The sequence below is a fragment of the Musca domestica genome, unplaced genomic scaffold (assembly GCF_030504385.1).
Source record: "Musca domestica strain aabys unplaced genomic scaffold, Musca_domestica.polishedcontigs.V.1.1 73, whole genome shotgun sequence".
Lineage (NCBI taxonomy): Eukaryota > Metazoa > Arthropoda > Insecta > Diptera > Muscidae > Musca > Musca domestica.
The window spans coordinates 2,548,217-2,575,596 of record NW_026712390.1 but is presented as its reverse complement, the minus strand read 5'-3'; the positions used below and the strand labels follow the sequence as shown (position 1 = coordinate 2,575,596).

Genomic DNA, 27,380 nt, shown 5'->3' with positions numbered 1-27,380 from the left:
CGGATAGAATTTTAAGGTTATCCATTTATTGCGAATAAGAATTTTATGTTATCCGAAAAAAGCCAGATAAGGATTTTATGTTATCCGTAGAACGCGGATAAAATTCAATTTTCAAAACTGCGGAAAAAATTCCATCCAATTACCCACAGGTAGGATAGAGTTACCTCTTTGGTCCCTTATTTTTATGTGGGCCTCTAGTAAGGTTCCCCTCCCCGCACCCCTAATACTTACAATTTGCTTAAACAGAATATCATGTCTCTCCAAATTCTTGGCCAATATCATGGCCTGCTGATAATGGACATTATCATCCAGGGTGCCATGGACCAGCAGGAATTTCTTGCCCTTCAAATTTGTGGCCTTGGTGCTGAGACGGGAACTGGCATAGCCGATTTCGTTGAGTGTGGGCAGGCTCATGTAACGTTCGGTGTAAATTGAATCTGAAAAAAATGAGAGATGTGAGTATTGTTTGAAAATTTGGAAAGGATTAGGTTGGGGGTTTGTATGACTTACCATAGTAGGCCCAATCGGTGACGGGGGCAATTGAGGCAGCACAACGGAAGACATTGTTTTTATCATTGGCCAAGGCCATAGCAGCCGCATAGCCACCATAACTCCAACCCCAAATGCCAGAGTGTTCGGCATCAATGAAGCGATGTTTTTTTTGTAAATACCTGGAAGAGGGAGGGAAAGAGAGAGAGAGAGAGGATTTAAATCTCTGGATTTGATGAGTAACTGAATTTTTAGTCCGCCTTACTGGGCCACTTCAATTTGATCGGCAATTTCCACGGTACCCAATTTAAGGTAAACCGAGTGCAACAGTTTTTCTCCTCTCAGTCCCGAGCCACGTCCATCAATTTTGACATAAATCACAGATTGATTTGAGGAAAGATAGGTGCCCCAATCCAGGATCCATTTGTTCACAACCTAAAGCAGAGGAAGCCGAAGAAGAATGCCAATTATTCCAAAAACTCTTTAATATGCCCCCCACACTCCCTGACCTACCGAATAGGAATCTGGGCCACCATACACATCGACCAACATGGGATATTTGGTTTTGCCGCTGCGATCCAGATTGGGAGGTAGCTGCATCAGAACCTTGGCCGAGAAACCATTTGACATTTGCACCGTCTCAATTTCGATTGTGGGCATGGCTGTACCCTCCAGTTTGTGTCGTAGATTATCATTGTGTTCCCAATCCATTAATTTGATCAAAGAAACTTGATCTGGAAGAAGTAATGGAATTAAATCAGCTCGAAGGACCAAAAAAACTGAACACTTAAAGACCTAAATCAATGGGAACTCAAAACTTACTTCCCGAATAATTCCATTCATAGACTGAGGTAATGGGTATGCTTGGTCCCATAGAGGTGATTACCACCTGATTGGCGGTATTAAAATCGGCACTGTAATAGGTCTGTTCCACACCTGAAATCCAAAGAAAATTAATCGAAAAATCACCTCACCACACCCCTCCCCGTCCCACTTACCATTCGATGTATGCAATTTACAGGTCAAACATTTGGCCGTTTGTCCCGTGGCCGCCCTGATGGCATAGACGTGTAAATATTCCGGATTTTGTTCAGTATTGGCGGTATAAAAGATCACATCGCTCCCGCTGTCCCAATGCAGAATGGAGGTGACAACATATTTACCCTTGGTTATGGCCTCGGGTTTGTTGCTGCCCGACGAGGTGGCCAGCAGACACAAGTGACGATAGTCACCGCCATCAACCTGGGTCTGAGGCAAGATTAGGGCAATGCGAGAACCATCACGATTTTTGAAGGGGGCGGCAAAGAAGTCGACCCAACCGGTTTTCGATTCCAAACTGAAGATCTGAGAAAAGAAGAAGAAAAAAAAAAAAAGAATATGAATATGTTTTCTTTGAAGGAAAGTTATCGATAACGTTTTTTTTTAAAAAATAGTTTTTCTATAACGAAAAAGTATCGATAACTTATTTTTAATAAATTTTCTTTAAATAAAATTAGTCGATAACGAAAAATTATCGATAACTAATTTTTAACAAATTTTCTTTAAATAAAATTAATCGATAAGTTCTTTTGCTTAAGGTGCTCAATAATAATAAAAAGAAATAAATCGATAACATATTTTCGATAACAGTTCGTTTGGCGAATATGTCGATAACAACTTTTCAATGGAAAAAAAATAATCGATATCTTCATTTCGATGTAGAAAAAATTATCGATAACAACTTTCCTATAGACAACAATTGTCGATAACAACTTTTCTATAAAGAAAAAGTTATCGATAACAACTTTCTACGGAGGAAAGTCGTCGATAACAACATTTGTATAGATATGCGTTGTCGATAACGATGTTTCGATATAGAAAAATAACATTAATATTCAGAAAAGTTATCGATAACATTTTTTCTATAAAGAAAACTTGACGACAATAACATTTTTATAAAGAAAAAATGATCGATAACAACATTTTTGTAAATAAAATTTATCGATAATAACTTTTCAATAGATACAATTGATCGATAATACCTTTTTCTTAAAAAAAAGTTATCGATATCAAGGTTTCTATTGCGAAGGGTTACAGATAGCAAGTTTTCTATAGAGAAAAGTTATCGATAAAAACTTTTTTATAGAGAAAAGTTATCGATAAAAATTTTTCTATAGAGAAAAGTTATCGATAACAGTTTTTCTATAGAGAAAAGTGATCGATAAAAATTTTTCTATAGAGAAAAGTTATCGATAAAAACATTTTTATAGAGAAAAGTTATCGATAAAAACTTTTTTATAGAGAAAAGTTATCGATAACAGTTTTTCCATAGAGAAAAGTTATCGATAACAACTTTTTTATAGAGAAAAGTTATCGATAACAACTTTTCTATAGTGAAAAGTTATCGATAACAAATTTTCTATAGTGAAAAGTTATTGATAACAACTTTTCTATAGTGAAATGTTATCGAAAACAGTTTTTCTATAGAGGAAAGTTATCGATAACACTTTTTCTATGGAGAAAAGTTATCGATAACAACATTTCTATGGAGAAAAGTTGTCGATAACACTTTTTCTATGGAGAAAAGTTATCGATAACACTTTTTCTATGGAGAAAAGTTATCGATAACAACATTTCTTTGGAGAAAAGTTATCGATAACAACATTTCTATGGAGAAAAGTTATCGATAACAACATTTCTATGGAGAAAAGTTATCGATAACAACATTTCTATGGAGAAAAGTTATCGATAACAACATTTTTATGGAGAAAAGTTATCGATAACAACATTTCTATGGAGAAAAGTTATCGATAACATCATTTCTATAGTGAAAAGTTATCGATAACAACTTTTCTATAGTGAAAAGTTATCGATAACAACATTTCTATAGTGAAAAGTTATCGATAACAATTTTTCTATAGTGAAAAGTTATCGAAAACAGTTTTTCTATAGAGAAAAGTTATCGATAAAAAATATTCTATAGTGAAAAGTTATCGATAACAAATTTTCTATGGAGAAAAATTATCGATAACAACTTTTCTATAGAGAAAGTCTATCGATAACATTTTTTCTATTGAATAGAGTTATCTATGATGGGTTTTATAGATAGATAATTTATCGAAAACAACTTTTCCGTAGCCACAAGTTATCGATAATAAAATTTTCCATTGAGTAATTTTTTTTCTTTGCCAAAAGTGCTTTCAAGTATTTTGTCTTTACAACTTAAATAACATCAAGTGATACCTACCTCCTGCCTCCTCAGCCCATTGAATATCTGCAAATGGGCCGAATTCTGTATCCGATTCATCCACACCGACAGCACATTCGTGTTATTTAGCCAATCAACTACGGTGATAATATAATCACTTTCTGTGTTCAGAGCACTGGGCCGTGGGATCTCAGTCAAGTGGTCTGTATTACCACCAGCAGCTCTTGCTAAATCCGATGTAAACAGTTTGACGCGGGGATTTGGTGAGCCGGACTTCGGGTAGGCCACCAAACGATTGTAGGGATATTGGAAACGGATATCACCAGCTTCGCCATAGATGGGGAAGTTAATGACAGGCGTTGGACTATCGTCGAATTGGATGAAGGCCAGTTGGCTGCCGTCGGGACTGAACCAGACGGCCGAATTCGAGGCGAATACCTCCTCTTCGTACACCCAGTCGGGTATACCATTTAGAATGGCCAAATTCGTATCGTCGGTGAGGGCGATTTCTTGGGCGAAGGCGGTTGGCTTGTAGTAGAGGTTGCGTTGGAAGTTAATGACGAGGGCATTACCCACCGGGGCCCATTGGACCAAAATCAGGGGATGGACTTGGTTCTGGATGAGCAACGGTTGAATTTGTCCGCTGGAAATGTTGTAGATATCGTATTCGGCCTCGTAACTGTGGCGGAAGTTCTTCTTGTAGTTCTTGGCCAGAAGCAGGAGAGTGCCATCGGCTGATTTCTCAAAGAGCACATATTGTTGCTAAAAAGGCGAGAGAGAGAGAGAGAAATAGAGGGATGAATTAAGACGGGTAAGGAATTAGTTTGAGAAAAAGAGATGTGAATATTTAAATACAGTTCCTGGACTCCCGTGTAAACCACGTAATATAATTCTCATTCACTCCAATAAATTTCTAAAGAAAACAAATCACATCTCTTTCTCCCTTAATTTTTTGTTAATTAGAGCCTCATAATCCTCTCCGCCCTCCCAAAGAACTCTAGCCAATTTCTCTACTTACAGCCTCATCCATCATCAGCGTGGTTTTCGTTTTCGTCTTGACATTCAGCTCCACAATGGCCTGCAAATTTTGAAAATTCTTCATGGTAGCATTTTGATTGAAATCTTTTAGATGGGTCACAGCATGATGACAACAACTTACATGATTTTCCTTGTAGATCACATTGGGTCCATTCGACCAGCTGCCATTGAAGGAACGCGACAACAGCTTACCCTGTAATATATCCTCCAAATGGATGCCATTGGATGAGCCGGAACCACCACCATTGCCGTCGCCATTTGTCGAGTCATCACTGCCTGCTGTCACAATAAAATAGATGCCAATAGCCACTAGAATCGCAATAAGAATGCCGCACACGATAATTATACGACGTTTTCGTAATTTTTGTGGCGATGGGACAAGGTTCTGAAAATAAAAAAGACAAGAAAAGGGGAAGAGGGAAAGGGGAAATAGTATTATTAATATGTTTTATTAACATATTGAATTAACTAAGAAATCTCTGATGCCTGTTGGAAAATTTTGAGTTTCAACCTAGATTTTATCAAAAAATCGATATCATTTATATGGAGAAATTTTATTTCCAAAAACGAAATGTCGAAAATGCATGAAGACAAATTGTCAATAAGCAAAGCAAAGTTGTTATCGACCACTTTTCTTTGTAGAAAGTTATTACGTATACATTTTCTTCATAGAAAAGTTGTTATCGACAACTTCTCTTTAAAGAAAAGTTATCGATAGCAACTTTTCTATAAAGAAAAATTATCGATAACAACTTTCTACAAACAAGAGTTAGCGATAATAACCTTTCTATGAAGAAAAGTTATCGATAACAATATTTCTATAAAGAAAAGTTATCGATAATTCTGCAAAAATACATTTCATGAACGATAATAACTTTTCTATGAAGAACATTTTTCGATAACAACTTTTCTGTAGAGAGAAGTTATCGACAACAAATTTTCTGTGGATAAATGTTATCGATAGCACCTTTTCTGTGGATAAAAGTTATCGATAGCACCTTTTGTGTGGAGAAAAGTTGTCGATAACAACTTTTCTATGAAGAAAAGTTGTCGATAACAACTTTTCTGTGAAGAAAAGTTGTCGATAACAACTTTTCTATGAAGAAAAGTTGTCGATAACAACTTTTCTATGAAGAAAAGTTGTCGATAACAACTTTTCTATGAAGAAAAGTTGTCGATAACAATTTTTCTATGAAGGAAAGTTGTCAATATTAACTTTTTTTAAAGTTGTCGATAACAATTTTCCTTTTTGGAAAATTTGTCGATAACAATATATTAATAGAGAAAATGTGCCGATAACAACTCTTCTTAAAAGACAAGTTGTCGATAACAAATTTTCTGTGGATAAAAGTTATCGATAACAAATTTTCTGTGGATAAAAGTTATCGGTAACACCTTTTCTGTGGATAAAAGCTATCGATAACACCTTTTCTGTGGAGAAAAGTTGTCGATAACAACTTTTCTATGAAGAAAGTTGTCGATAACAACTTTTCTATGAAAGAAAGTTGTCGATAACAACTTTTCTATGAAGGAAAGTTGTCGATAACAACTTTTCTGTGAAGAAAAGTTGTCGATAACAACTTTTCTATGAAGAAAAGTTGTCGATAACAACTTTTCTATGAAGAAAAGTTGTCGATAACAACTTTTCTATGAAGAAAAGTTGTGGATAACAACTTTTCTATGAAGAAAAGTTGTCGATAATAACTTTTCTATAAAGAAAAGTTGTCGATAATAACTTTTCTATGAAGAAAAGTTGTCGATAACAACTTTTCTATGAAGAAAAGTTGTGGATAACAACTTTTCTATAAAGAAAAGTTGTCGATAACAACTTTCCCATGAAGAAAAGTTGTCGATAACAACTTTTCCATGAAGAAAAGTTGTCGATAACAGCTTTTCTGTGAAGAAAAGTTATCGATAGCAACTGTTCTATAAAGAAAAGTTGTCGATAACAACTTTTCTATGAAGAAAAGTTGTCGATAACTACTTTTCTATGAAGAAAAGTTGTCGATAACAACTTTTTTATGAAGAAATGTTGTCGATAACAATTTTTCTATGAAGAAAAGTTGTCGATAACAATTTTTCTATGAAGAAAAGTTGTCGATAACAATTTTTCTATGAAGGAAAGTTGAGGAGAAAAGTTGTCGATAACAACTTTTCTATGAAGAAAAGTTGTCGATAACAACTTTTCTATGAAGAAAAGTTGTCGATAACAACTTTTCTATGAAGGAAAGTTGTCGATAACAACTTTTCTGTGAAGAAAAGTTGTCGATAACAACTTTTCTATGAAGAAAAGTTGTCGGTAACAACTTTTCTATGAAGAAAAGTTGTCGATAACAACTTTTCTGTGAAGAAAAGTTATCGATAACAACTTCTCTATCGAGAAAAGTTGTCGATAACATATTTTCTATAGAGAAAAGTTATCGATGACAACTTTTTACAAAAAAGAGTTAGCGATAATAACCTTTCTATGAAGAAAAGTTATCGATAACAATATTTCTATAAAGAAAAGTTGTCGATAACAACTTTTCTATAAAGAAAAGTTGTCGATAACAACTTTTCTATAAAGAAAAGTTGTCGACAACAATTTTTCTATAAAGAAAAGTTGTCGATAACAACTTTTCTATCGAGAAAAGTTGTCGATAACATATTTTCTATGAAGAAAATTTGTCGATAACAACTTTTCTATGAAGAAAAGTTGTCGATTACAACTTTTCTATGAAGAAAAGTAGCCGATTACAACTTTTGTATTGAAAAGTTATCGATAACAACTTTTCTATGGAGAAGAGATGCCGATAACAACTCTTCTATGAAAAAAGTTGTCGATAACAACTTTCCTATGAACCGCTTTTTCCATAACCGCTTTGTTCCACTACCAATTTTGTTTTTTTTTTGTTGCTATTGTGTTATCATAATCGCATTAAATTTTACAACTTTATTGACAAATTCAAATCCGTTTGTTCCTTCCAATCCATGCCAGGAAACCATCTGTACAACAACCATTGCATATGTGTGTGTGTGTGTGTGTGTGTTGGTGTGTGTCTATCTGTGTATTTGTGTGTTTAAGCTCCATAAATCATTTGCTGTAAATACAACAGCTTATGGAATTTTCCGCAATTTTGACCATATTAAAATCCACTTCTATTCATTGAAAAATAAAGCCAAACCAATAACAACAGGAACAACAAAAACAACAACTTCCCAATAAAGACAAAATACCGATACGAACGGATTCGAAAAAAAAAAAAAAAAACAGCCCCAAACAAACCACAGATGAATTTCTATAATCTCAATTAAACCCCCACTTCACCCATTTCGGTATTTGTGGTCAAAGACCGACTGACTAACTACCCGACCGATCGACGAACTGATGGCATAGTTACCGACACTTTGACCATTTCAGGATGGGGCTTACTGTCCATTTGTTTGTTTGTTTGCTGGATGACTGGTTGGTTGGCCGGCCGGCTGGCTGGCTTGGAGCGCTTTTTGTTGTTGGGGATGCTGTTGTTGTCGTTGTTGTTGCACAAAATAATTACATAAAATTCACAACTTTACCATCGGCCCATGTTGGGTCAATAGGAGCAACAACTGCAACAAACCGATGCCACATAACCGATTTTTAAGCCCTGTTAAAATGTTTGCTGATATCGGTCAGTTCGGATCTGGTTTTTTCGCTTTCATTTCCATGTGGTCAGGTTTATGTGTGGTTAGACTGTTGTAATAGTCTCGCTCACCTCTCCCCACCCGATCACCACCACCACCACCGTGCGTGCCATCTAGGGTTAGTTTGGTTTGTTAAGTGGTAAAAATTGCATTACATTTCGTTCGATTGTAGAAATTATGCAACTGGGGGGCAGGGAAGCCAGCTACGCACATTCACTTCCACTTTTAGCCATGACAACATTTCGCTTTCCAAAAATGTTTGAAATAAATCGATTATTACTGCAATTAATTTTGTTGTATAATTTTCAATCGAAAATCGATAACTGAATTCGAGGGTAAAATTTAGTGTCGACAACTTTTTTCCATAGGATAACAACTTTACTTCGGAGAGATGTTGTCGATAACAACTTTTCTAAAAAGAAAATTTGTCGATAACAACTTTTCTATTGAGAAAAAATATCGATAACAGCATTTCTATGGAGAAAAGTTGCCGATAACAACTTTTCTATGGAGAAAAGTTGTCGATAACTACTTTTCTATGGAGCGAAGTTGTCGATAACAACTTTTCTATGGAGCGAAGTTGTCGATAACAACTTTTCTGAGGAGAAAATTTGTTGATAACAATATTTCTATGGGGCAAAGTTGTCGATAACAACTTTTCTATGGGGCAAAGTTGTCGATAACAACTTTTCTATGGGGCAAAGTTGTCGATAACAACTTTTCTATGGGGCAAAGTTGTCGATAACAACTTTTCTATGGAGAAAAGTTGTCGATAACAACTTATCTGTAAAGAAATGTTATCGATAAAAACTTTTCTATGGAGAGAAGTTATCGATAAGATCTTATCTGTAAAGAAAAGTTGTCGATAACAACTGTTCTATAGAGAAAAGTTGTCGATAACAACTGTTCTATGGAGAAAAGATGTCGATAACAACTGTTCTATGGAGAAAAGTTGTCGATAACAACTGATCTATGGAGAAAAGTTGTCGATATCAACTGTTCTATGGAGAAAAGTAGTCGATAACAACTTTTCTATGGAGCGAAGTTGTCGATAACAACTTTTCTATGGAGCGAAGTTGTCGATAACAACTTTTCTATGGAGCGAAGTTGTCGATAACAACTTTTCTATGGAGCGAAGTTGTCGATAACAACTTTTCTATGGAGAAAAGTTGTCGATAACAACTTTTCTATGAAGAAAAGTTATTCATAAAAACGTTTCTATGGAGAACAGTTATCGATAGTAATATTTCTATGGAGAAAAGTTGTCTTTTCGTCATAGAAAAGTTGTTATCGACAACTTTTCGTCATAGAAAAGTTGTTATCGACAACTTTTCGTCATAGAAAAGTTGTTATCGACAACTTTTCGTCATAGAAAAGTTGTTATCGACAACTTTTCGTCATAGAAAAGTTGTTATCGACAACTTTTCTCCATAGAAAAGTTGTTATCGACAACTTTCCGTTATGGAAAAGTTGTTATCGACAACTTTTCGTTATAGAAAAGATGTTATCGACAACTTTCCGTTATAGAAAAGTTGTTATCGACAACTTTCCGTTATAGAAAAGTTGTTGTCGACAATTTTTCGTTATAGAAAAGTTGTTATCGACAACTTTTCATTTTAGAAAAGTTGTTATCGACAACTTTTCGTTCTAGAAAAGTTGTTATCGACAACTTTTCGTTCTAGAAAAGTTGTTATCGACAACTTTTCGTTATAGAAAAGTTGTTATCGACAACTTTCCGTTATGGAAAAGTTGTTATCGACAACTTTTCGTTATAGAAAAGTTGTTATCGACAACTTTTCGTTCTAGAAAAGTTGTTATCGACAACTTTTCGTTCTAGAAAAGTTGTTATCGACATCTTTTCGTTATGGAAAAGTTGTTATCGACAACTTTTCTCCATAAAAAAGTTGTTATCGACAAGAAAAATTATTCTCGATATTGGAAAAGTGTGTACCGGCAGATTTTCGGGCTGTACTAGTTATTGGTTGGATTTTCTTCTTAAAATTTTGATAGAATACTGCCAGATGGAGTTACCCATTGCCATTACATATTAAAAATTTCCTCTTTCCTAAAATTTTAAAATTTAAACAAATTGTAGTTTGTCAACGCAGTCATCAAAGTTATCATCACCAGCCTTTTTATAATGTTATTGTTTTTGTTGCTTTGACAAAAGTGACAAGTCAAGTAGATTCGACACTGGTCATTATTCATACCGGGCACGTAAATCGGGAATGTTGGTTGCTTGGTTTATTGCAATTGCTGGGCGATGTTGTTGTTGTTGTTGTCGCTGGATACCACAAAAAGTAAATGGTGTTTGTTGTTGCTGTTGTCATTGTTTGTTTTATAAGCGGTTATGTTGCGCCTGCGCAACACCAATGGAGTGCTTGAAAAGAAATTCGTAGAAGTGCTTCGAGACAACGAACGTAATGTCTGAAGTAATATTTTTTTTGGTATTTTTTGTGGATATATTTGTATGCAATGAAGCATTTCAGTTAGAGGAGGAAAAAAAAAACCGACGACAACTTCGAAAGAAGAAATAAAGATATTTATTTACCCATTTCTTTGTTTTAATTTCTTGACGTTTATGACGACGAACATAATGACATAGCTCTTTGGGGGAAGTAATTTGTCGTGTTGTTTTGTCGTTTTTTTTTTTTTTTTTTGATTTTTTGAAAAGGCAAGTGTGGGGAATGGGAAAAAGTGGTACCCATTCATAGGTGAAGCTTAGAAATTTGTTGGTATTTTGCTGATGCATAGATAGGTAATAGTTTGGAATTTTTGAAGAAAACAATTGTTAAGGTAAGTCAATGGATCTTTAAGATTTCTTTGAGTAATTTTTTTTCAAAATTCGCACGCTTGTAAGCTATTAATTTTTGTGAGAAAAACATTTTTTAAGTGACTCCAGCTTTTCTTAAAAAATATTTTCAAAAAATATTTGTAAGCTATTAATTTTTGTGAGAAAAACAATTTTTAAGTGACTCCAGCTTTTCTTAAAAAATATTTTTAAAAAATATTTTCAAAAAATATTTTTAAAAAATATTTTCAAAAAATATTTTTAGAAAATAATTTCAAAAAATATTTTTAAAAAATTTTTTTTGTTTTAAAAAAATATTTTTAAAAAAATATTTTTAAAAAAATATTTTTAGAAAATATTTTCAAAAAATATTTAAAAAAAAAAATATTTTCAAAAAATATTTTTAAAAAAGATAGGGGTAAATGATGAAAAAGCTGCAGCCAACTTCAGACTGCTGCCATTTCTAGGCCCCTCCTCTGACAGCTGTTAAAATTATTCCAGTGACAGCTCATTATGTTGTTTACAAGTGTACCAAAGCATTTTGGTGAGAATTTTCCAAAAAAAAAGTTATTCGCGATTCGTGGAATTCAAGCGGATAATGTGATTTCTTAATATTTGGCTGTAGAACCACAAGAGGCTATCGTTAGAGCACTCCAGCATTTAAATGGGAATAAGTATTTTGTGTCTAGAGGTAGCGTAGCCCGACGACGTCAAGGAAGTGGACGGAAGAAAACAGCAACATCTGCAGAAATGATAGTTCGAAAAGTAAAGAAGCGCCATGATCGAAAACCGCGTCGCAGTGGCCGAAAAATGGCTCATGACCTGAATATATCGCAATATTCGGCAAATTTTGAAAAATGAGCTCGGGGTAAAGCCATTGAAAATCCAAGAAGTGCAAGAACTCATACCGCACCAGAAAGAAAATAGACTCAAAAGAGCTAAAAAAGTTGCTTATCTTGGCCGAAAGTGCTGAACTGCTGAATTTGGCAATCTCCGATGAGACACCTTTCGTTGTCCAGCAGCTTGTTAACAAACAAAATGATCGTGTTTACTTGCCAAAGAGGTAGGCTGAAAATGTGCACCCTCGGTTGGCCACCGGAACTCAGGCGCCGGCCATGGTGATGGTGTGAGCCACCAAAACAGCCGATGATCGCTCTCCGTTCATATTAATCGACCGTGACATTAGAATAAATGCCCAACATTATTGCGAAAATATTCTGGAGGGTGTATTAAAGCCTTGGGCATGCAAACATTTTGGCCGCAGCAGACCTTGGACATTCCAACAGGACTCAGAATCGCATCGCCGCACTCAGCACGCGGCACCCAAGAATGGTTACAAAATGAGGTTCCTCCTCGCTACATTTCCAGCGCACAATGGCCACCAAAACAATCTCCGGATACCAATCCCCGTTGGAGTATTGTGTCTGGAGTATTTTGGAAAGAAAGATTGGCACTAAAAAATACCAAAGTTTCGATCACCTCAAGCAAGCGCTTCGCCGGGAATGGGACAAAATACCACAGAGCAACATTCGGGCACAACGTGTGAAGGTTTCATTGACTGTTTGAAGGACATAATTCGTGCCAAAGGTGACCAATTCGAACAAATCTAAACTAAATCTAAAATTTGATGCTATTTCCGATATTTTTTGCTTTCATTTAATAAAATAAAAAATTTAAAAAAAATGTTTTAAAAAATTGTGGAGAAAAATCAAAGAGAACAAAAAAAATGGCAATCAATTCGAAGAAAAACAAGTTAAAAAGCAGTAAGTTCGGCGGGCCAAACTTTGAATACCTCCCTCCACCATTCGGAAGGAATTTGGAAATTCTTAAAAAAATAAAATCCGTTAAAAATTCTGTTAAAATCTTAAAATTCCCGAATATATCCATTATATTGGGGTCTATACGACGTGCACTTACGTAGGATTTGTTTGTCATAAGCCATTACAATATTCATATTCGAAACTTGAAATAAACGTTGAATAATGTAGCTAAAATCATAAAAATACCGATTATATAGGGAGGTACCGTTATATCGAAGCTATACGAACACCTGGACCTGCATAGACAATTTTCTGTCACAGGCTGTAGCATCCATTACGAACCTCAAAAACGACGTCTCAAACAATTCCGGTGAGTATTGTACCTAAAATCGTCAAAATACCGCATATAAGGAGGTATTGATATATGGGGTCTATACGAAGACCTGGACCTGCACACACAATTTTCTGTCTTAGGCTTTAGTATCCATTACGAACTTCAAACACCAAATTTGAAACAATTCAGGTGAATAATGTCGCTAAAATCATCAAAATACCGAATATTGAGAGCTACCGTTATATGGGAGCTATATGAAAACGTGGACCTGCACAGACAATTTTCTGTCTTAGGCTTTAGCTTCCATTTCGAACTTCAAATACCAAATTTAAAACAATTCAGGTGAATAATGTCGCTGAAATCATCAAAATACCGAATACAGGGAGGTACTGATATATGGGGCCTATACGAAAACGTGAACCTGCACAGACAATTTTCTGTCATAGGCTGTAGTATCTATTACGAACTTCAAATACCAAATTTGAAACAATTCCGGTTAATTGATGTCGCTAAAATCATCAAAATGCCGAATATCGGGAGGTACCGTTATATGGGGGCTATACGAAGACGTGGACCTGTACAGACAATTTTCTGTCATAGGCTGTAGTATCCATTTCGAACTTCAAATACCTAATTTAAAACAATTCAGGTGAATAATGTCGCTAAAATCTTCAAAGAACCGAATATATGGAGGTACTGATATATGGGGGTATACGAAGACGTGCACCTGCACAGACAATTTTCTGTCATAGGCTGTAGTATCCATTACGAACTTCAAATACCAAATTTGAAACAATTCAGGTGAATAATGTCGCTAAAATCTTCAAAATACCGAATATCGGAACATACGGCTATATGGGGGCTATACGAATACGTGGACATGCATAGAAAATTTTCTGTCATAGGCTGTAGTATCCATTACGGACTCTAAATACGTAATTTGAAACTAATGCGGCGAATAATGACGCTAAAATCATCAAAATACCGAATATCGGGAGATACCGTTATATGAGGGCTATACGAAGACGTGAACCTGCACAGACAATTTTCTGTCATAGGCTGTAGTATCTATTTCGAACTTCAAATACCAAATTTGAAACAATTCAGGTGAATGATGTGGCTAAAATCATCAAAATACCGAATATCGGGAGGTACTCTTATATGGGGGCTATACGAAGACGTGGACCAGCACAGACAATTTTCTGTCCTAGGCTGTAGTATCTATTACGAACATCAAATGCCAAATTTGAAACATTTCAGGTGAATAATGTCGCTAAAATCATCAAAATACCGAATATCGGGAAATACGGTTCTATGGGCATTATACGAAGACGTGGACCTCCACAGACAATTTTCTGTCATAGGCTGTAGTATCCATTACGAACTCTAAAGACGTAATTTGAAACCACTCCGGTGAATAATAACGCTAAAATCATCAAAATACCGAATATAGGGAGGTACTGATATATGGGGCCTATACGAATACGTGGACATGCACAGACAATTTTCTGTCATAGGCTGTAGTATTCATTACGAACTTCAAATACCAAATTTGAAGCAATTCCGGTGAATTATGCCGCTAAAATCATCAAAGTACCGAATAATGGGAGATATTGTTATATGGGGGCTATATGAAAACGTGGACCTACATGGCCCGTTTACGAGCATAAGCTGGCAAAATAAACATGTGTGCCAAATTTTAGCCTTGTTTCTCAATTCGTTCGAAGGAAAAGGAATTTTTTCTTTATGTCCATCATGTCGTATACGTGTTGACGGCAATCATACGCAACCAGGCACCGTGACATTTTTTTAACAGAGAGAGAGAGAGAGAGAGAGAGAGAGAGAAAGAGGTCCAAGAAAGAGCAACAAATGTAAAAATTATGGCGTTTGACTTTGTTGCAGGTCTTTTTTTATCTTACCCTGTAGTAGTTCTTTTAAAAATTATTTAAAAAAAAACCAAGACTTAAGGTCGACTTACAAGGTATGTTCAAATAACCTCGATGGATAGTCTATGAAAAAATACTTAGAAAAAAAAAACTGTTAACGGTCTTTAAAGAATATTTTACTAAAAATGCGGCTATATTTTGCCCTCAAAAATATTTCAAAAAATTCTTTGAAAACAACTTCCCAAAAATAATTATAAATATAAATTATTTTCCAACATCTTCGCCAACACATAACTTTGAACACCCTCCGGTCACATTCTCCCATTGAGACAAATTGCATTATGGCACTGGCAATTATCACTTACATAATTTTCTATTAAAGGGGATTAAGATAATGAAATTATGAGGTTGGATTATTTGGACAACCTGAAGAGTTTCATTATGATATGGCACATTAGGCAAATTAAAAGTCATCCTCAGGCTATAATATTCTTCGAATACTAGAATACAGCAGATAAAAGTCATTTGTAATCTCCCTAATTAATTAAATTATTTTAAATCGACTATGAGTCGGGCATTGGGAGAGAGATAAATCAAAGAGAAACAATTTCTGATAAACCGAAAATAAAAATAAAGAAAAAATTAAAAAATACGAATCCATGGCTGAGAAATCACTAAGCCCTTTAATGGAGACTTTGGTGAGATTTCCAACTGTACAAAGTAATAAAAAAAGGATATTTATCTCTATGTCCACCATGACGTATACATGTTGACGGTAATCATACGCAACCAAGTACCGTGACATTTTTTAACAGAGAGAGAGAGAGAGGTTCAAGAATGAGCAAAATTATATTCTCCTGCGGCCGTTCAATGTAAGTACTCCCAGTTCATTTTAGAAAGACCTCATAAGAAGATCTCACCTCTTAGAAAATCCGGAGAGTCTTTTCGAAGAAGATATGAGAGGATTCCTCAAAGAATTCCTAATGATCACCTCATAGAAATCCTGAGGGGTATTTTCATAGAAGAGAGAGTTCTTCTCATGAAAACTCCAAGAGTTTTCTCCAAAAAAAAACAGATAGATCTTTCAATTGAAGACCTAGGAATTCTTCTTATAGGAGGTCTGTCTGGTATCCTTAAAGAAGGCCTGAGAGATCTTCTGAAAGAAGAACCGAGGGTTCTTCTCATGGAAGACCAGAAATTTCTTATAGAAGGCCTGTGAGATCTTCCCATAGAAGGCCTGTGAGATCTTCCCATAGAAGACCCTGGAGGTCTTCCCACAGAAGACCCGGGGGTCTTTCAATAGAGGGCATTACAGAAGAAAACACCCTGGAGGTCTTCCAACAGAAGGCCTTAGAGGTTTCTTACAGAAACCCATTGGATGTGTTCCCCTGAGAAGCCCCGGGTCTTCTATTGCAATAGAAGATCATAGAAATTTTCTACAAAACAAACCTAGAGGTCCGCTCATATAAGACCCGGGGGTCTTCCAACAGCAGGCCTTAGAGGTTTTTTACAGAACACCCTGAAGTTCTTCTCATAAAATACCAGTGGTTCTGCTCAATAGCAGGCCCTACAGATTTTTACAGAACAATCTGGAGGTCTTCCAAAAGAAGGCCATAGAGGTTTCATACAGAAGACCCAAGAGGTCTTCTAATAGAAAACCTGAGAAGTCTGTTCAAAGAAGACCCGAGAGTTTTCCTCAAAAAAGTTCGAGAGGTCGTCTCCTGTAAGGAGGTCCCCTCATAGAAGACCCAAGGGATATTTACCAAAAACAAACAAATAAAAACGAAGTGGTCTTCTCATAGGAGACCGAAGAGGTATTGGTATAAAAAGCCCGAGGGAAGACGTGAAATGTCTTCTCTCACAAAAAAAGACCCGAGAGGTGTTCTCGTAGAAGACCCGAGAGGTCTTCTCGCAGAAGGCCAATGAGGTCTTTTCATAGAGGATATGAGAGTTCCGTTTAAAAGAAGACCAAAGAGGTCTTCTAATAAACCCAAAGGTCTTCTAATAGATCTGTTCAAGGCAAAGCCGAGATATCTCCTCAAAAAAAAAAAAAAAAAAAAAAAAAACATAGTGGTGTTCTCTTAGAAGAACAGTGCGATTCTCTCATAGAAGTCCATAGGGATCTTCTCAAAATAAAATTCCAAAGAGGCCTTTTCATAAAAGACCTGAGAGGCCCCCTCAAAGAATATCTGAAAGATCTTCCCATAAAGACCAGTGAGGTCGGAGAGGTCTTCTCAGAGAAGGCCTGAGAGGTCTCGCCGAAGAAGACCCCTAGAGGTCTTAGCAAAGAATACTCGAGAGGTCTTCTAAATAAATAATAAAATCTCAGAGGTCTCTTTAAAGAAAAACCGAGACTTCCCTTCAAAAAAAAAAAAAAAAAAAAACCGGGAGGTCTTCTCTTAGAGGTCTTCTCACAGAAGTCTGGGCTTTTTCTCAAAAAAAAAAAAAATCATAGAAGATCCGGGAGGTCTTCTTATAGAAGGCCCGAGGATTTCCTTCAAAGAAGACTTGTGGACTTTCTCAAAAAAAGCCTTAGAAGAAGTCTTTCATAATAGACGTGAGATGTCTTCTCACAGAAGACCAGAGAGGTCTTCTCAAGGAAGATCCAGAGATCCCCAAAAAAGTCCTGGGTGGTGTTCTCATGAAAAATCCGGGGGTCACATATAAAACACCTTAAAAGTCTTCTCATAAAAGACACGAAAGATTGTCTTAGAGGAGACCGCGGGTCTATCTAAAGAAGACCTGGGAGTCTCTTTAAAGAAGTCCTGTGGGTCTCTTTAAAGAAGATCTGGTGGTCTTATTAAAAAAAGACCCGATAGGTCTCCTTTAAAGAAGATACGAGGGGTCTTGTCATAGAAGGCCTGTGAGACTTCTGGCCGAAGAAGACCCTAGAAGTCTTCTTAAAGAAGGCGTGTGTGGTCTCTTCAAAGAAAATCCCAAGAAGTCTTCCAAAAAAAAAAAAACCGGAGAGGTCTTATCATTGAAGACACGAGAGGCCTTTTCTTGGAAGACCCGCATATTCATCTCATAGCAGATTCGAGAGAGGTCTCCTTAAAAGAAGATACGAGAGGTCTTATCATAGAATGTCTAAAAATTCTTGCAAAAGATGTCCTAAGAGATCCTCTCGAGGGGACCTTGGGGTCTTCTTTATGAAGACCCTGCAGGTTGTCTTAAAGATGTCCTGGAAGTTTTATTTTCGGGGAGGCCACAGTGAGAGAATTCTTTTGAAAACAGACCAATAGATCTCCTTGCGGTATGCCCAGATTTCTGACATCTTTCCCAGTTTTCCATCCATCTGCTCTTCGCCCATCCCCTTCTCTTCCCTCCATTTCCTTGCCCCCCTCCCCCCAATCCCCTTCCATTGCGTTCTTACCTTCTTCGCATAACCACCTTTAAGATCGTCCATCCGATGAAACGAGTTACGCTCACCGGCGACATGGCAGGGCGATAGCTGGGGATAGACGAGATTTTGCAGTTGTTGTTGCTTCTGATGCAGCTGCAATTTTGTAAGACTCTTTTGTGAGCCCAATTTGGCATGGTGATGATGTTGGCCAAAATTACTTTCCAATGCGTGGTGGTCGTGGTGCTGGTGCTGGTGATGATGATGCTGATGCGGAGACGGAGTTGTGAACTGGTGCAGCTGTTGTGGATCATGTAATTTATAATTAAGAAGACCACTTGTGTGATGCGGACGATGTGGATGATGATGGCTGAGGCCATTGGCCAATGGTGTTTCCATGTTTTTGAAGTCATTGTTGCTGCTGTTGTTGTTGTTGTTGGCTGGCGTAGTACCATTATGCTGATGCCTGAGCTGGCTTACCTGCTGAAAATGTTGCTGATGATGGCAAAGACCCGCGCCATTGTTGCCAATTGTGTCACACTGACACACAGACGACTGCTGCTGCTGGAGCTGCTGTGTTGACCGAACATGCGGCATGTGTGGCTGCGGCGGTGGTGTGGGTATATCCAATGGCACCAAATACGATTTTCCACTCTCCATTTCCATTTCACTGCCATCATCCAAGAGGAATGTCGATGAGGCCGACATGCTGTTGTTGTTGGGGTGGTGATGGTGTTGATGGGGGTACTGCTGGTGTTGGAGTGGCCGATGGTCGTTACCGAAACGACTCTCGTATGAGTCGTTCGTATAAAGGTTATGATGTAATGAATTTCCAGAGCCTAATGTGTTTGTCTCCATGGAGGATTTATCAAAGTAGCCCAAGCCACCATCATCTCCCCCACCTCCTCCACCACCAGCACCACCCGCACCACTGATGGCAGCTATTGAGGTCTTATGCAAAGCTGTTGTTGATGATGCTACAGCTTCATTGGCCATTCTATTAGACAAATTAATTCTGATTTGTTTAGCCTGATGAAGAGATCTCTGATACTCCCGGCTGGCAGGCGGGTGATAGAGGGAACCCTGTTTCTCACTAAACAAATTACAATGCCTACCTTCGGTTAAGGCTGAATCACTATCAAATGAAGTACCAGCACTAATGTGACCACCACGACCATCATCAGCATCACCAACATCTTCTTCTACGCCACCTCCTCCCATCCTCCTCCTCCTCCCACTCCCAGCCACAAAATTCTCCTCCTGATTGTCCTGATACGGCAGGTGGTTGTTGATGTTATTTTCCTCCTCACTGCTGGCATTGTTCGGATTACTGCTGCTGCTCATAATCTCACGAACACTGCTATCTCTACCGCTGTCCCGGCCACTGTCTTGGCTGCTTGAGTATCCTGCCGTTGAGTATCCTGCCGTTGTGGCACGAGACAAATTGTGTTGTTGATGATGATGTTGTTGTTGTTGGTTTTTTGTGCCACCGTTGTTGTTATTCAAATATTTACCATATTTGGCCAAGATTTTATTAGGGCCATAATCGAAATGACTTAACTGTGTAGGCGAAGGTCGGTGAAGGGAGAAATTTCACACACAAATAAATTTGATAATAAAAAAAATACAAAAATATATATTTATGCAGAAGAGGAGGGGGGAGAGGTGGGAATCAAAATAAAAGTTATTTGTAAAGATTATCAACGCCAAACAGAATTGAAATCATAATTTCATCAAATATTCAGGCATTTTTTGTACGGGGGTGGGAGGAGTATGGTTCATTTTTTTTGAGGGAGGGAGGAAGTGAATTAGTACTTCGTGCAAATTAACAAATTAAAAAAAAATACACAAAATCTCTAACTTGGCAGTCATAAGCAGGCTAAAAAATATAACAGAAATAAGCGTGCTAAAAATATTAAAAAAAAATTCGGAAATTATTTTCCCAGGAAAATATTTTTAAAATATCCAAATTCTAATTTATACTTGCATATTTGCTAACAAAAATTTAAGATTCTACAGGTTTTAGGAAAAATGTTTTTTGAAATTTAAATAAAAACAGCCCATTTGGTTCTGGGAAAAAAATATTTTTAAAAATCCAAAGACCAATTGGTCCCATGAAAAGGGCTTTAAATTGGATTCTTTGTATGCTATTTTTTTATGCTACACATTGAGTATACAAATTTCTTTTGTTCAGAGACCCTCCTTAAAATTTGATTTAGAATAATTCTTACATTGACACTTTGCCCAAAAAATTAAGAATAAATGGAGATTTTGACTCGGACTGAAAACGTGTTTAATCCGAGAGTAAAAAATGCAAAGACATAATTTTCATTTTTTGGACATACATTTCGAATGTAATTTTCATAAAAACTATTGTACCTAGATATATGGTTTGTTCTAAAACTCTCAATAAAATTCGATCTAGAATAATTCTTACATTGACACTTTTTCCAAAAAATGAAGTATAAAGGGAGATTTTGACTCGGATTTGAAACGTATTTAATCAAAGAGTTAAAAAAATACAAAGACATAATTTTCATTTTTTGTACATACATTTCAAATGTAATTTTCATGAAAACTATTGTACCTAGAAATATGGTTTATTCTGAGACCCACATTGAAATTTGATCTAGAATAATTCGTACTTTGACACTATGCCCAAAAAATGAAGAATAAAGGGAGATTTTGACTCAAATTGGAAACGTGTTTAATCAAAGAGTAAAAAAATGCAAAGACATAATTCTCACTTTTTTGGACATAAATTTCGAATGTAATTTTCATAAAAACTATTGGACCTAGATACATGGTGTGTTCTAAGAATCACATGGAAATTCAATCAAGAATATTTCCGATCTACAATATTTCATACTTTAATACTTTGCCCAAAAAATGAAGAATAAAGGGAGATTTTGCCTCGGATTGGAAACGTGTTTAATTAAAGAGTAAAAAGATGCAAAGACATAATTTTCATTTTTTGGACATATATTTCGAAGGTAATTTTCATAAAAACTATCGTTCCTAGATATATAGTTTAGTCTGAGACCCATAATGAAATTTGATTTAGAATAATTCATACTTTGACACTTTTCCCGAAAAATGAAGAATAAAGGGAGATTTTGACTCAAATTGGAAACGTGTTTAATCAAAGAGTAAAAAAATGGAAAGACATAATTTTCATTTTATGGACATACATTTCGAATGTAATTTTCATAAACACAATTGTACCTAGATATATGGTTTATTCTGGAACTCATAATGAAATTCAATGTAGAATATTTCATACTTTAATACTTTGACCAAAAATGAAGAATAAAGGGAGATTTTGACTCAAATTGGAAAGGTGTTTAATCAAAAAATAAAAAAAAATAAAAAAAAATAATTTTCATTTTTTGTACATAAATTTCGAATGTAATTTTTATGAAAACTATTGTACCTAGATATATGATTTATTCTGAGACCCACAATGAAATTCGATCTAGAATAATTCTTATTTTGACACTTTGTCCGAAAAATGAAGAATAAAGGGAGATTTTGACTCGGATTTGAAACGTGTTTAATCAAAGAGAAAAAAATGCAAAGACATAATTTTAATTTTTTGGGCATACATTTCGAATGTAATTTTCATAAAAAACTATTGTACCTAGATATATGGTTTACTCTAAGACATACATTGAAATTGGATCTAGAATAATTCTTACTTTAACACTTTGCCCGAAAAATGAAGAATAAATGGAGATTTTGACTCGGATTTGAAACGTCTTTAATCAAACAGTAAAAAAAAACGCAAAGACATAATTTTCATATTTTGTGCATACATTTCGAATGTAATTTTCATGAAAACTATTACACCTAGAATTATGGTTTATTCTGAGACTTATATTGAAATTCGATCTAGAATATTTCATACTTTTAGACTTTGCCCAAAAAATGAAGAATAAAGGGAGATTTTGACTCAAATTGGAAAGGTGTTTAATCAAGGAGTAAAAAAAGCAAAGTCATAATTTTCACTTTTTGTACATACAATTCGAATATAATTTTTATGAAAACTATTGCACCTAGATTTATGGTTTATTCTGAGACTCATATTGAAATTCGATCTAAAATATTTCATACTTTTAGACTTTGCCCAAAAAATGAAGAATAAAGGGAGATTTTGACTCAATTTGGAAAGGTGTTTAATCAAAGAGTAAAAAAAGCAAAGATATAATTTGGCTTTTTGTACATACATTTCGAATGTAATTTTCATAAAAACTATTGGACCTACATACATGGTTTATTCTGAGACTCATATTGAAATTGGATCTAGAATATTTCATACTTTCAGACTTTGCCCGAAAAATGAAGAAAAAATGGAGATTTTAACTCGAAATGGAAACGTGTTAAGTCAAACAGTAAAAAATCAAAGTCATAATTTTAGCTTTTGGTACATTAAATTTGGATGTAATTTTCATCGGAACTATTGTATCTACATATATGATTTATTCCGAAACCCACAATGAAATTCGGTCTAGAATAATTCTTACTTCAACATAATGCCCAAAAAATGCAATTTAAAGGGAGATTTTGACTCGAAATGGAAACATGTTAAAGCAAACCTACAGGATGAGATGAAAAAACCGCAATCAATTTCAGACTGCTGTTATTTCTAAGCCACTCGTCCGACAGCTGTTAAAATTATTCCAGTGACAGCTGATTATATTGTTTACAAGCGTACAAAAGCATTTTGATGAGAATTTTCCAGAAAAAAAGTTATTCGTGATGGAATTCAAGCGTGATAGTGTGATTTCTTAATATTTGGCTGTAGAACCACAAGTGGCTATCGTTAGAGCACTCCAGAATTTAAATTTGAATAAATCTTTTGTGTCTCGTACCATCGCTCGTTACAGTGATACTGGTAGCGCAGCCCGACGACGTCAAGTAAGTGGATGAAAAAAAACAACAACATCAGCAGAAATGGTACGACAAGTAAAGAAGCGACTTGTTTGAAACCCGCATCGCAGTGGCCGAAAAATGGCTCGTGAGCTGAACCTATTGCAATATTCCATTCGGAAAATATTGTAAAATGAGCTCGGGATAAGGCCATTTAAATTCCAAAAAGTTCCGGAACTTACACCACAACCGAAAGAAAATAGAAAATAGAAAAATTGCTCGTAAGCTGAAGATATCGCAATATTCCATCCCATTCGGCAAATATTGAAAATGAGCTCCTCGGGGTAAAGCCATTGAAATTCCAAAAAGTGCAAGAACTTACACCGCAACAAAAAGAAAAAAGACTCAAAAGAGCTAAAGAGTTGCTTCCAAGCCGAAAATGGTGAACTGCCGAATTTGGTTCGGTGGTTTCCGATGAGAAAATATTCGTTGTTCAGCAGTTTGTACAGGAACAAAATGATCGTGTTCACTTGCCAAAGAAGTCAGCTGAAAATGTGCACCTTCAGTTGGCCACCGGAACTCAAGTGCCGGCCATGGTGATGGTGTGGGCCGCTATAACAGCCGATGATCGCTCTGCGTTCATATTAGTCGACCGTGGCATCAAAATAAATGCCGAATATTATCGCGAAAATATTCTGGAAGGTGTATTAAAGCCTTGGGCATGGAAATATTTTGGCCGCAGCAGACCTTGGACATTCCAACAGGACCCAGCATCGCATCGCCTCACTCAGCACGCGCCACCCAAGAATGGTTACACAATGAGCTTCCTCGCCTTATTTCCAGCACACAATGGCCACCAAAAAATTATCGGATACCAATCCCCGTTGGACTATTGTGTCTGGAATATTTTGGAAAGCAAGGTTGGCACTAAAAAATATCCAAATGTCGATCACCTCAAGCAAGCGCTTCGCCGGGAATGGGCCAAAATACTGCAGAGCAATATTCGGGCAGCGTGTGACGGTGGCCGTTTGAAGGCCATAATTTGTGTCAAAGGTGACAAATTCGAACAAATCTAAACTTATTCGAAAATTTGATGCTATTTCCGACATTTTTTGCTTCCGTTCAATAAAATTTAAAAAAAATACAAGATTCTACCTTCAGCCGTTTCGTCTGAACGTTGATGAATCATTAAGTCAGTCAGTAAATTTTTAGAAAATTTTAAATATTCAATTTTTTTACTGCACTCCTCCTTTTACAGAACTTTTCATTTTTTTTGCGAAAATTCCCCCTCCCCCACCTCCCTCCTCTTTCTCTTCAAATGTTTATTTTTACGATTGTTTATTCGCACTTCTCGTGCTTATCTTTTACACTTTAATATTTATTTTGGCATAGCCTTGAATATGATTTTCCTAGACGGTAGTATTTTGGTGTTTCGAATTCTTAATAGACTACTTCCCAGAAATACACCGACAACAACAAAAAATACAATTCCAAGAAATATATTCTAGGACAATGGAAGTCTCCAAAAAAATCCCCAGTCATAATAGGAAATTACTTCCACATTTAAAGTATTTTCAATTTCCACAACAATAACAACAACAACAATGCTGGTGATGATGAGTGGGGGGAGGGGTGGTGTGGGAGTCCCCCCCAATCGAGGATGATGTGAAGAAAGAACAGTTCTTTTTGGTTTGTTTTTATAGCCTCCACCATACTATGGAGGGTATATTAACTTCGTCATTCCGTTTGTAACTCCTCGAAATACTCATGTCAGACCCAACAAGGTATATATATTCTTGATCAGCGTACAATTCTAAGTCGATACTACAGCCTAAGACAGAAAATTGTCTGTGCTGGTTCACGTCTTCGTATAGCCCCCATATAGCGGTACCTCCTGATAATCGGTATTTTAATGATTTTAGCCGGAATTGTTTCAAATTTTCACCGGAATTGTTTGAAAATTGGTATTTGAAGTTCGTAATGGATACTACAGCCTAGGACAGAAAATTGTCTGTGCAGGTCCTCGTCTTCGTATAGCCCCCATATAACGGTACCTCCCAATATTCGGTATTTTGATGATTTTAGCGTCACTATTCACCGGAATAGTTTCAAATTACGTATTTAGAGTTCGTAATGGATATTACAGCCTGAGACAGAAAATTGTCTGTGCAGGTCCACGTCTTCGTATAGGCCCCATATGACGGTACCTCCCTATATTCGGTATTTTGATGATTGTAGCGTCATTATTCACCGGAATTGTTTCAAATTTGGTATTTGAAGTTCATAATGGATACTACAGCCTAAGACAGAAAATTGTCTAGGCAGGTCCAGGTCTTCATATAGCCCCCCTATAAAGGTACCTCCCAATATTCGGTATTTTGATGATTTTAGCGACATTATTCACCGGAATTGTTTCAAATTTGGTATTTAAAGTTCGTAATGGGTACTACAGTTTAGGACAGAAAATTGTCTGTGCAGGTCCACGTCTTCGTATAGCCCCCATATAACGGTAGCTCCCAATATTCGGTATTTTGATGATTTTACCGACATTATTCACCGGAATGGTTTCAAATTTGGTATTTGAAGTTCGTAATGGATGCTACAGCCTATGACAGAAAATTGTCAATGCAGCTCCAGGTCTTCGTATAGGCCCCGTATAGCGGTACATCCCGATATTCGGTATTTTGATGATTTTAGCGACATTATTCACCGGAATTGTTTCAAATGTGGTATTTGAAATTCCAAATGAATGTTACAGCCTAAGACAGAAAATTGTGTATGCAGGTCCACGTCTTCGTATAGCCCCCATATAACAGTACCTCCCTATATTTGGGATTTTGAAGATTTTAACGTCATTATTCAAAGGAATTGTTTCAAATTTGGTATTTGAAGTTCGTAATGGATACTACAGCCTAAGACAGAAAATTGTCTGTGCAGGTCCAGGGGTTCGTATAGGCCCCATATATCAGTACCTACCTATATTCGGTATTTTGATGATTTCAGCGACATTATTCACCAGAATTTTATTTTTAAAATTAGTGTTTAAAGTTCGTAATGGGAACTACAGTCTGTGACAGAAAATTGTCTCTGCTGGTCCAGGTCTTCGCACAGCTTCGATATAACGGTACCTCCCAATATACGATATTTTGATGATTTTAGCTACATTCTTCACCTTTTATTTGAAGTTCCAAATTTGAATATGGTAATGGCTTATGACAAACAATGCCTATGTAGGTCCACGTCGCATAGACCCCAACCAATAACGGCTATATTCGGTATTTTTAAAATTTTTACAGAATTTTTTAAGGATTTTATTTTTTTAAAATTTCCAAATTCCTTCAAAATGGTGGTAGAGGGTATTCAAAGTTCGGCCCGGCCGAACTTACTGTTTTTTTAACTTGTTTTTGGTTACCCTGCCTCTGCCTCTACCATTCTAATGGTTTATTGTTATGATTGTTTATTTTGTATTCCAATTTAGTAGACTTTTTGTTTTCTGTTTTCTTTTTCTCCTTCTTCTTCGCCTCCTTTGTGTTTATTTTTGTGTCGCTCCATGGTCCATTAGCATAGCTTAAATTCAGTTTTTCTTCATTTTCTTTACTTTAGGATTTATTTAAGGACTTCTTTGGCATTCATTTGCCTTTAGCCAGTCTATTTTCTTCGAAGTTGATTTGTTTGTAGTCAGTCGGCATGCTTCGGAAGGAGCATGATTTTTCTCGAATTGGCATGAGTGATAAAATTGTTTAACCTAAATCCCATTACACAAATGCCATAATAAGTATTCAAGGATTCAAATCACAGGACGCAATGGGACGTGTGTAAATAGAAAATAAACAATTTCATCACACCAAATTAAATAATGAATTGTTGTTGTGTTTGTGGTGCAATGTCGAGAATATCTTCAAAGAAGGTTTTTAGGAAGTTGGATGGAAATATTGAAATTTAAAAAAAATAATTTTGAAAAAAAAATAACTTCTATATTGATAAACAAGTTAAAAAACAGTAAGTTCGGCCGGGCCGAACTTGGAA

General features: G+C 36.1%; 1 protein-coding gene across 3 annotated transcripts in view; it reads right to left on the bottom strand.

Annotated features, from left to right (window-relative positions):
- Window positions 1-27,380, bottom strand: part of LOC131806354 (venom dipeptidyl peptidase 4-like) — a 372,031-nt gene that overhangs the window by 7,603 nt on the left and 337,048 nt on the right. For 2 of the 3 annotated variants that reach the window (XM_059130377.1, XM_059130379.1), the window contains 9 exons: window positions 4,836-5,099; window positions 4,695-4,772; window positions 3,716-4,438; window positions 1,488-1,833; window positions 1,312-1,425; window positions 1,003-1,223; window positions 755-924; window positions 511-671; window positions 232-437 (listed from right to left, as the gene is read on the bottom strand). In XM_059130377.1, the coding sequence (XP_058986360.1) occupies window positions 232-437; window positions 511-671; window positions 755-924; window positions 1,003-1,223; window positions 1,312-1,425; window positions 1,488-1,833; window positions 3,716-4,438; window positions 4,695-4,772; window positions 4,836-5,099 (2,283 nt within the window). The remainder of the gene's footprint in view (window positions 1-231; window positions 438-510; window positions 672-754; window positions 925-1,002; window positions 1,224-1,311; window positions 1,426-1,487; window positions 1,834-3,715; window positions 4,439-4,694; window positions 4,773-4,835; window positions 5,100-27,380) is intronic. The other variant, XM_059130378.1, reaches the window with a different exon arrangement.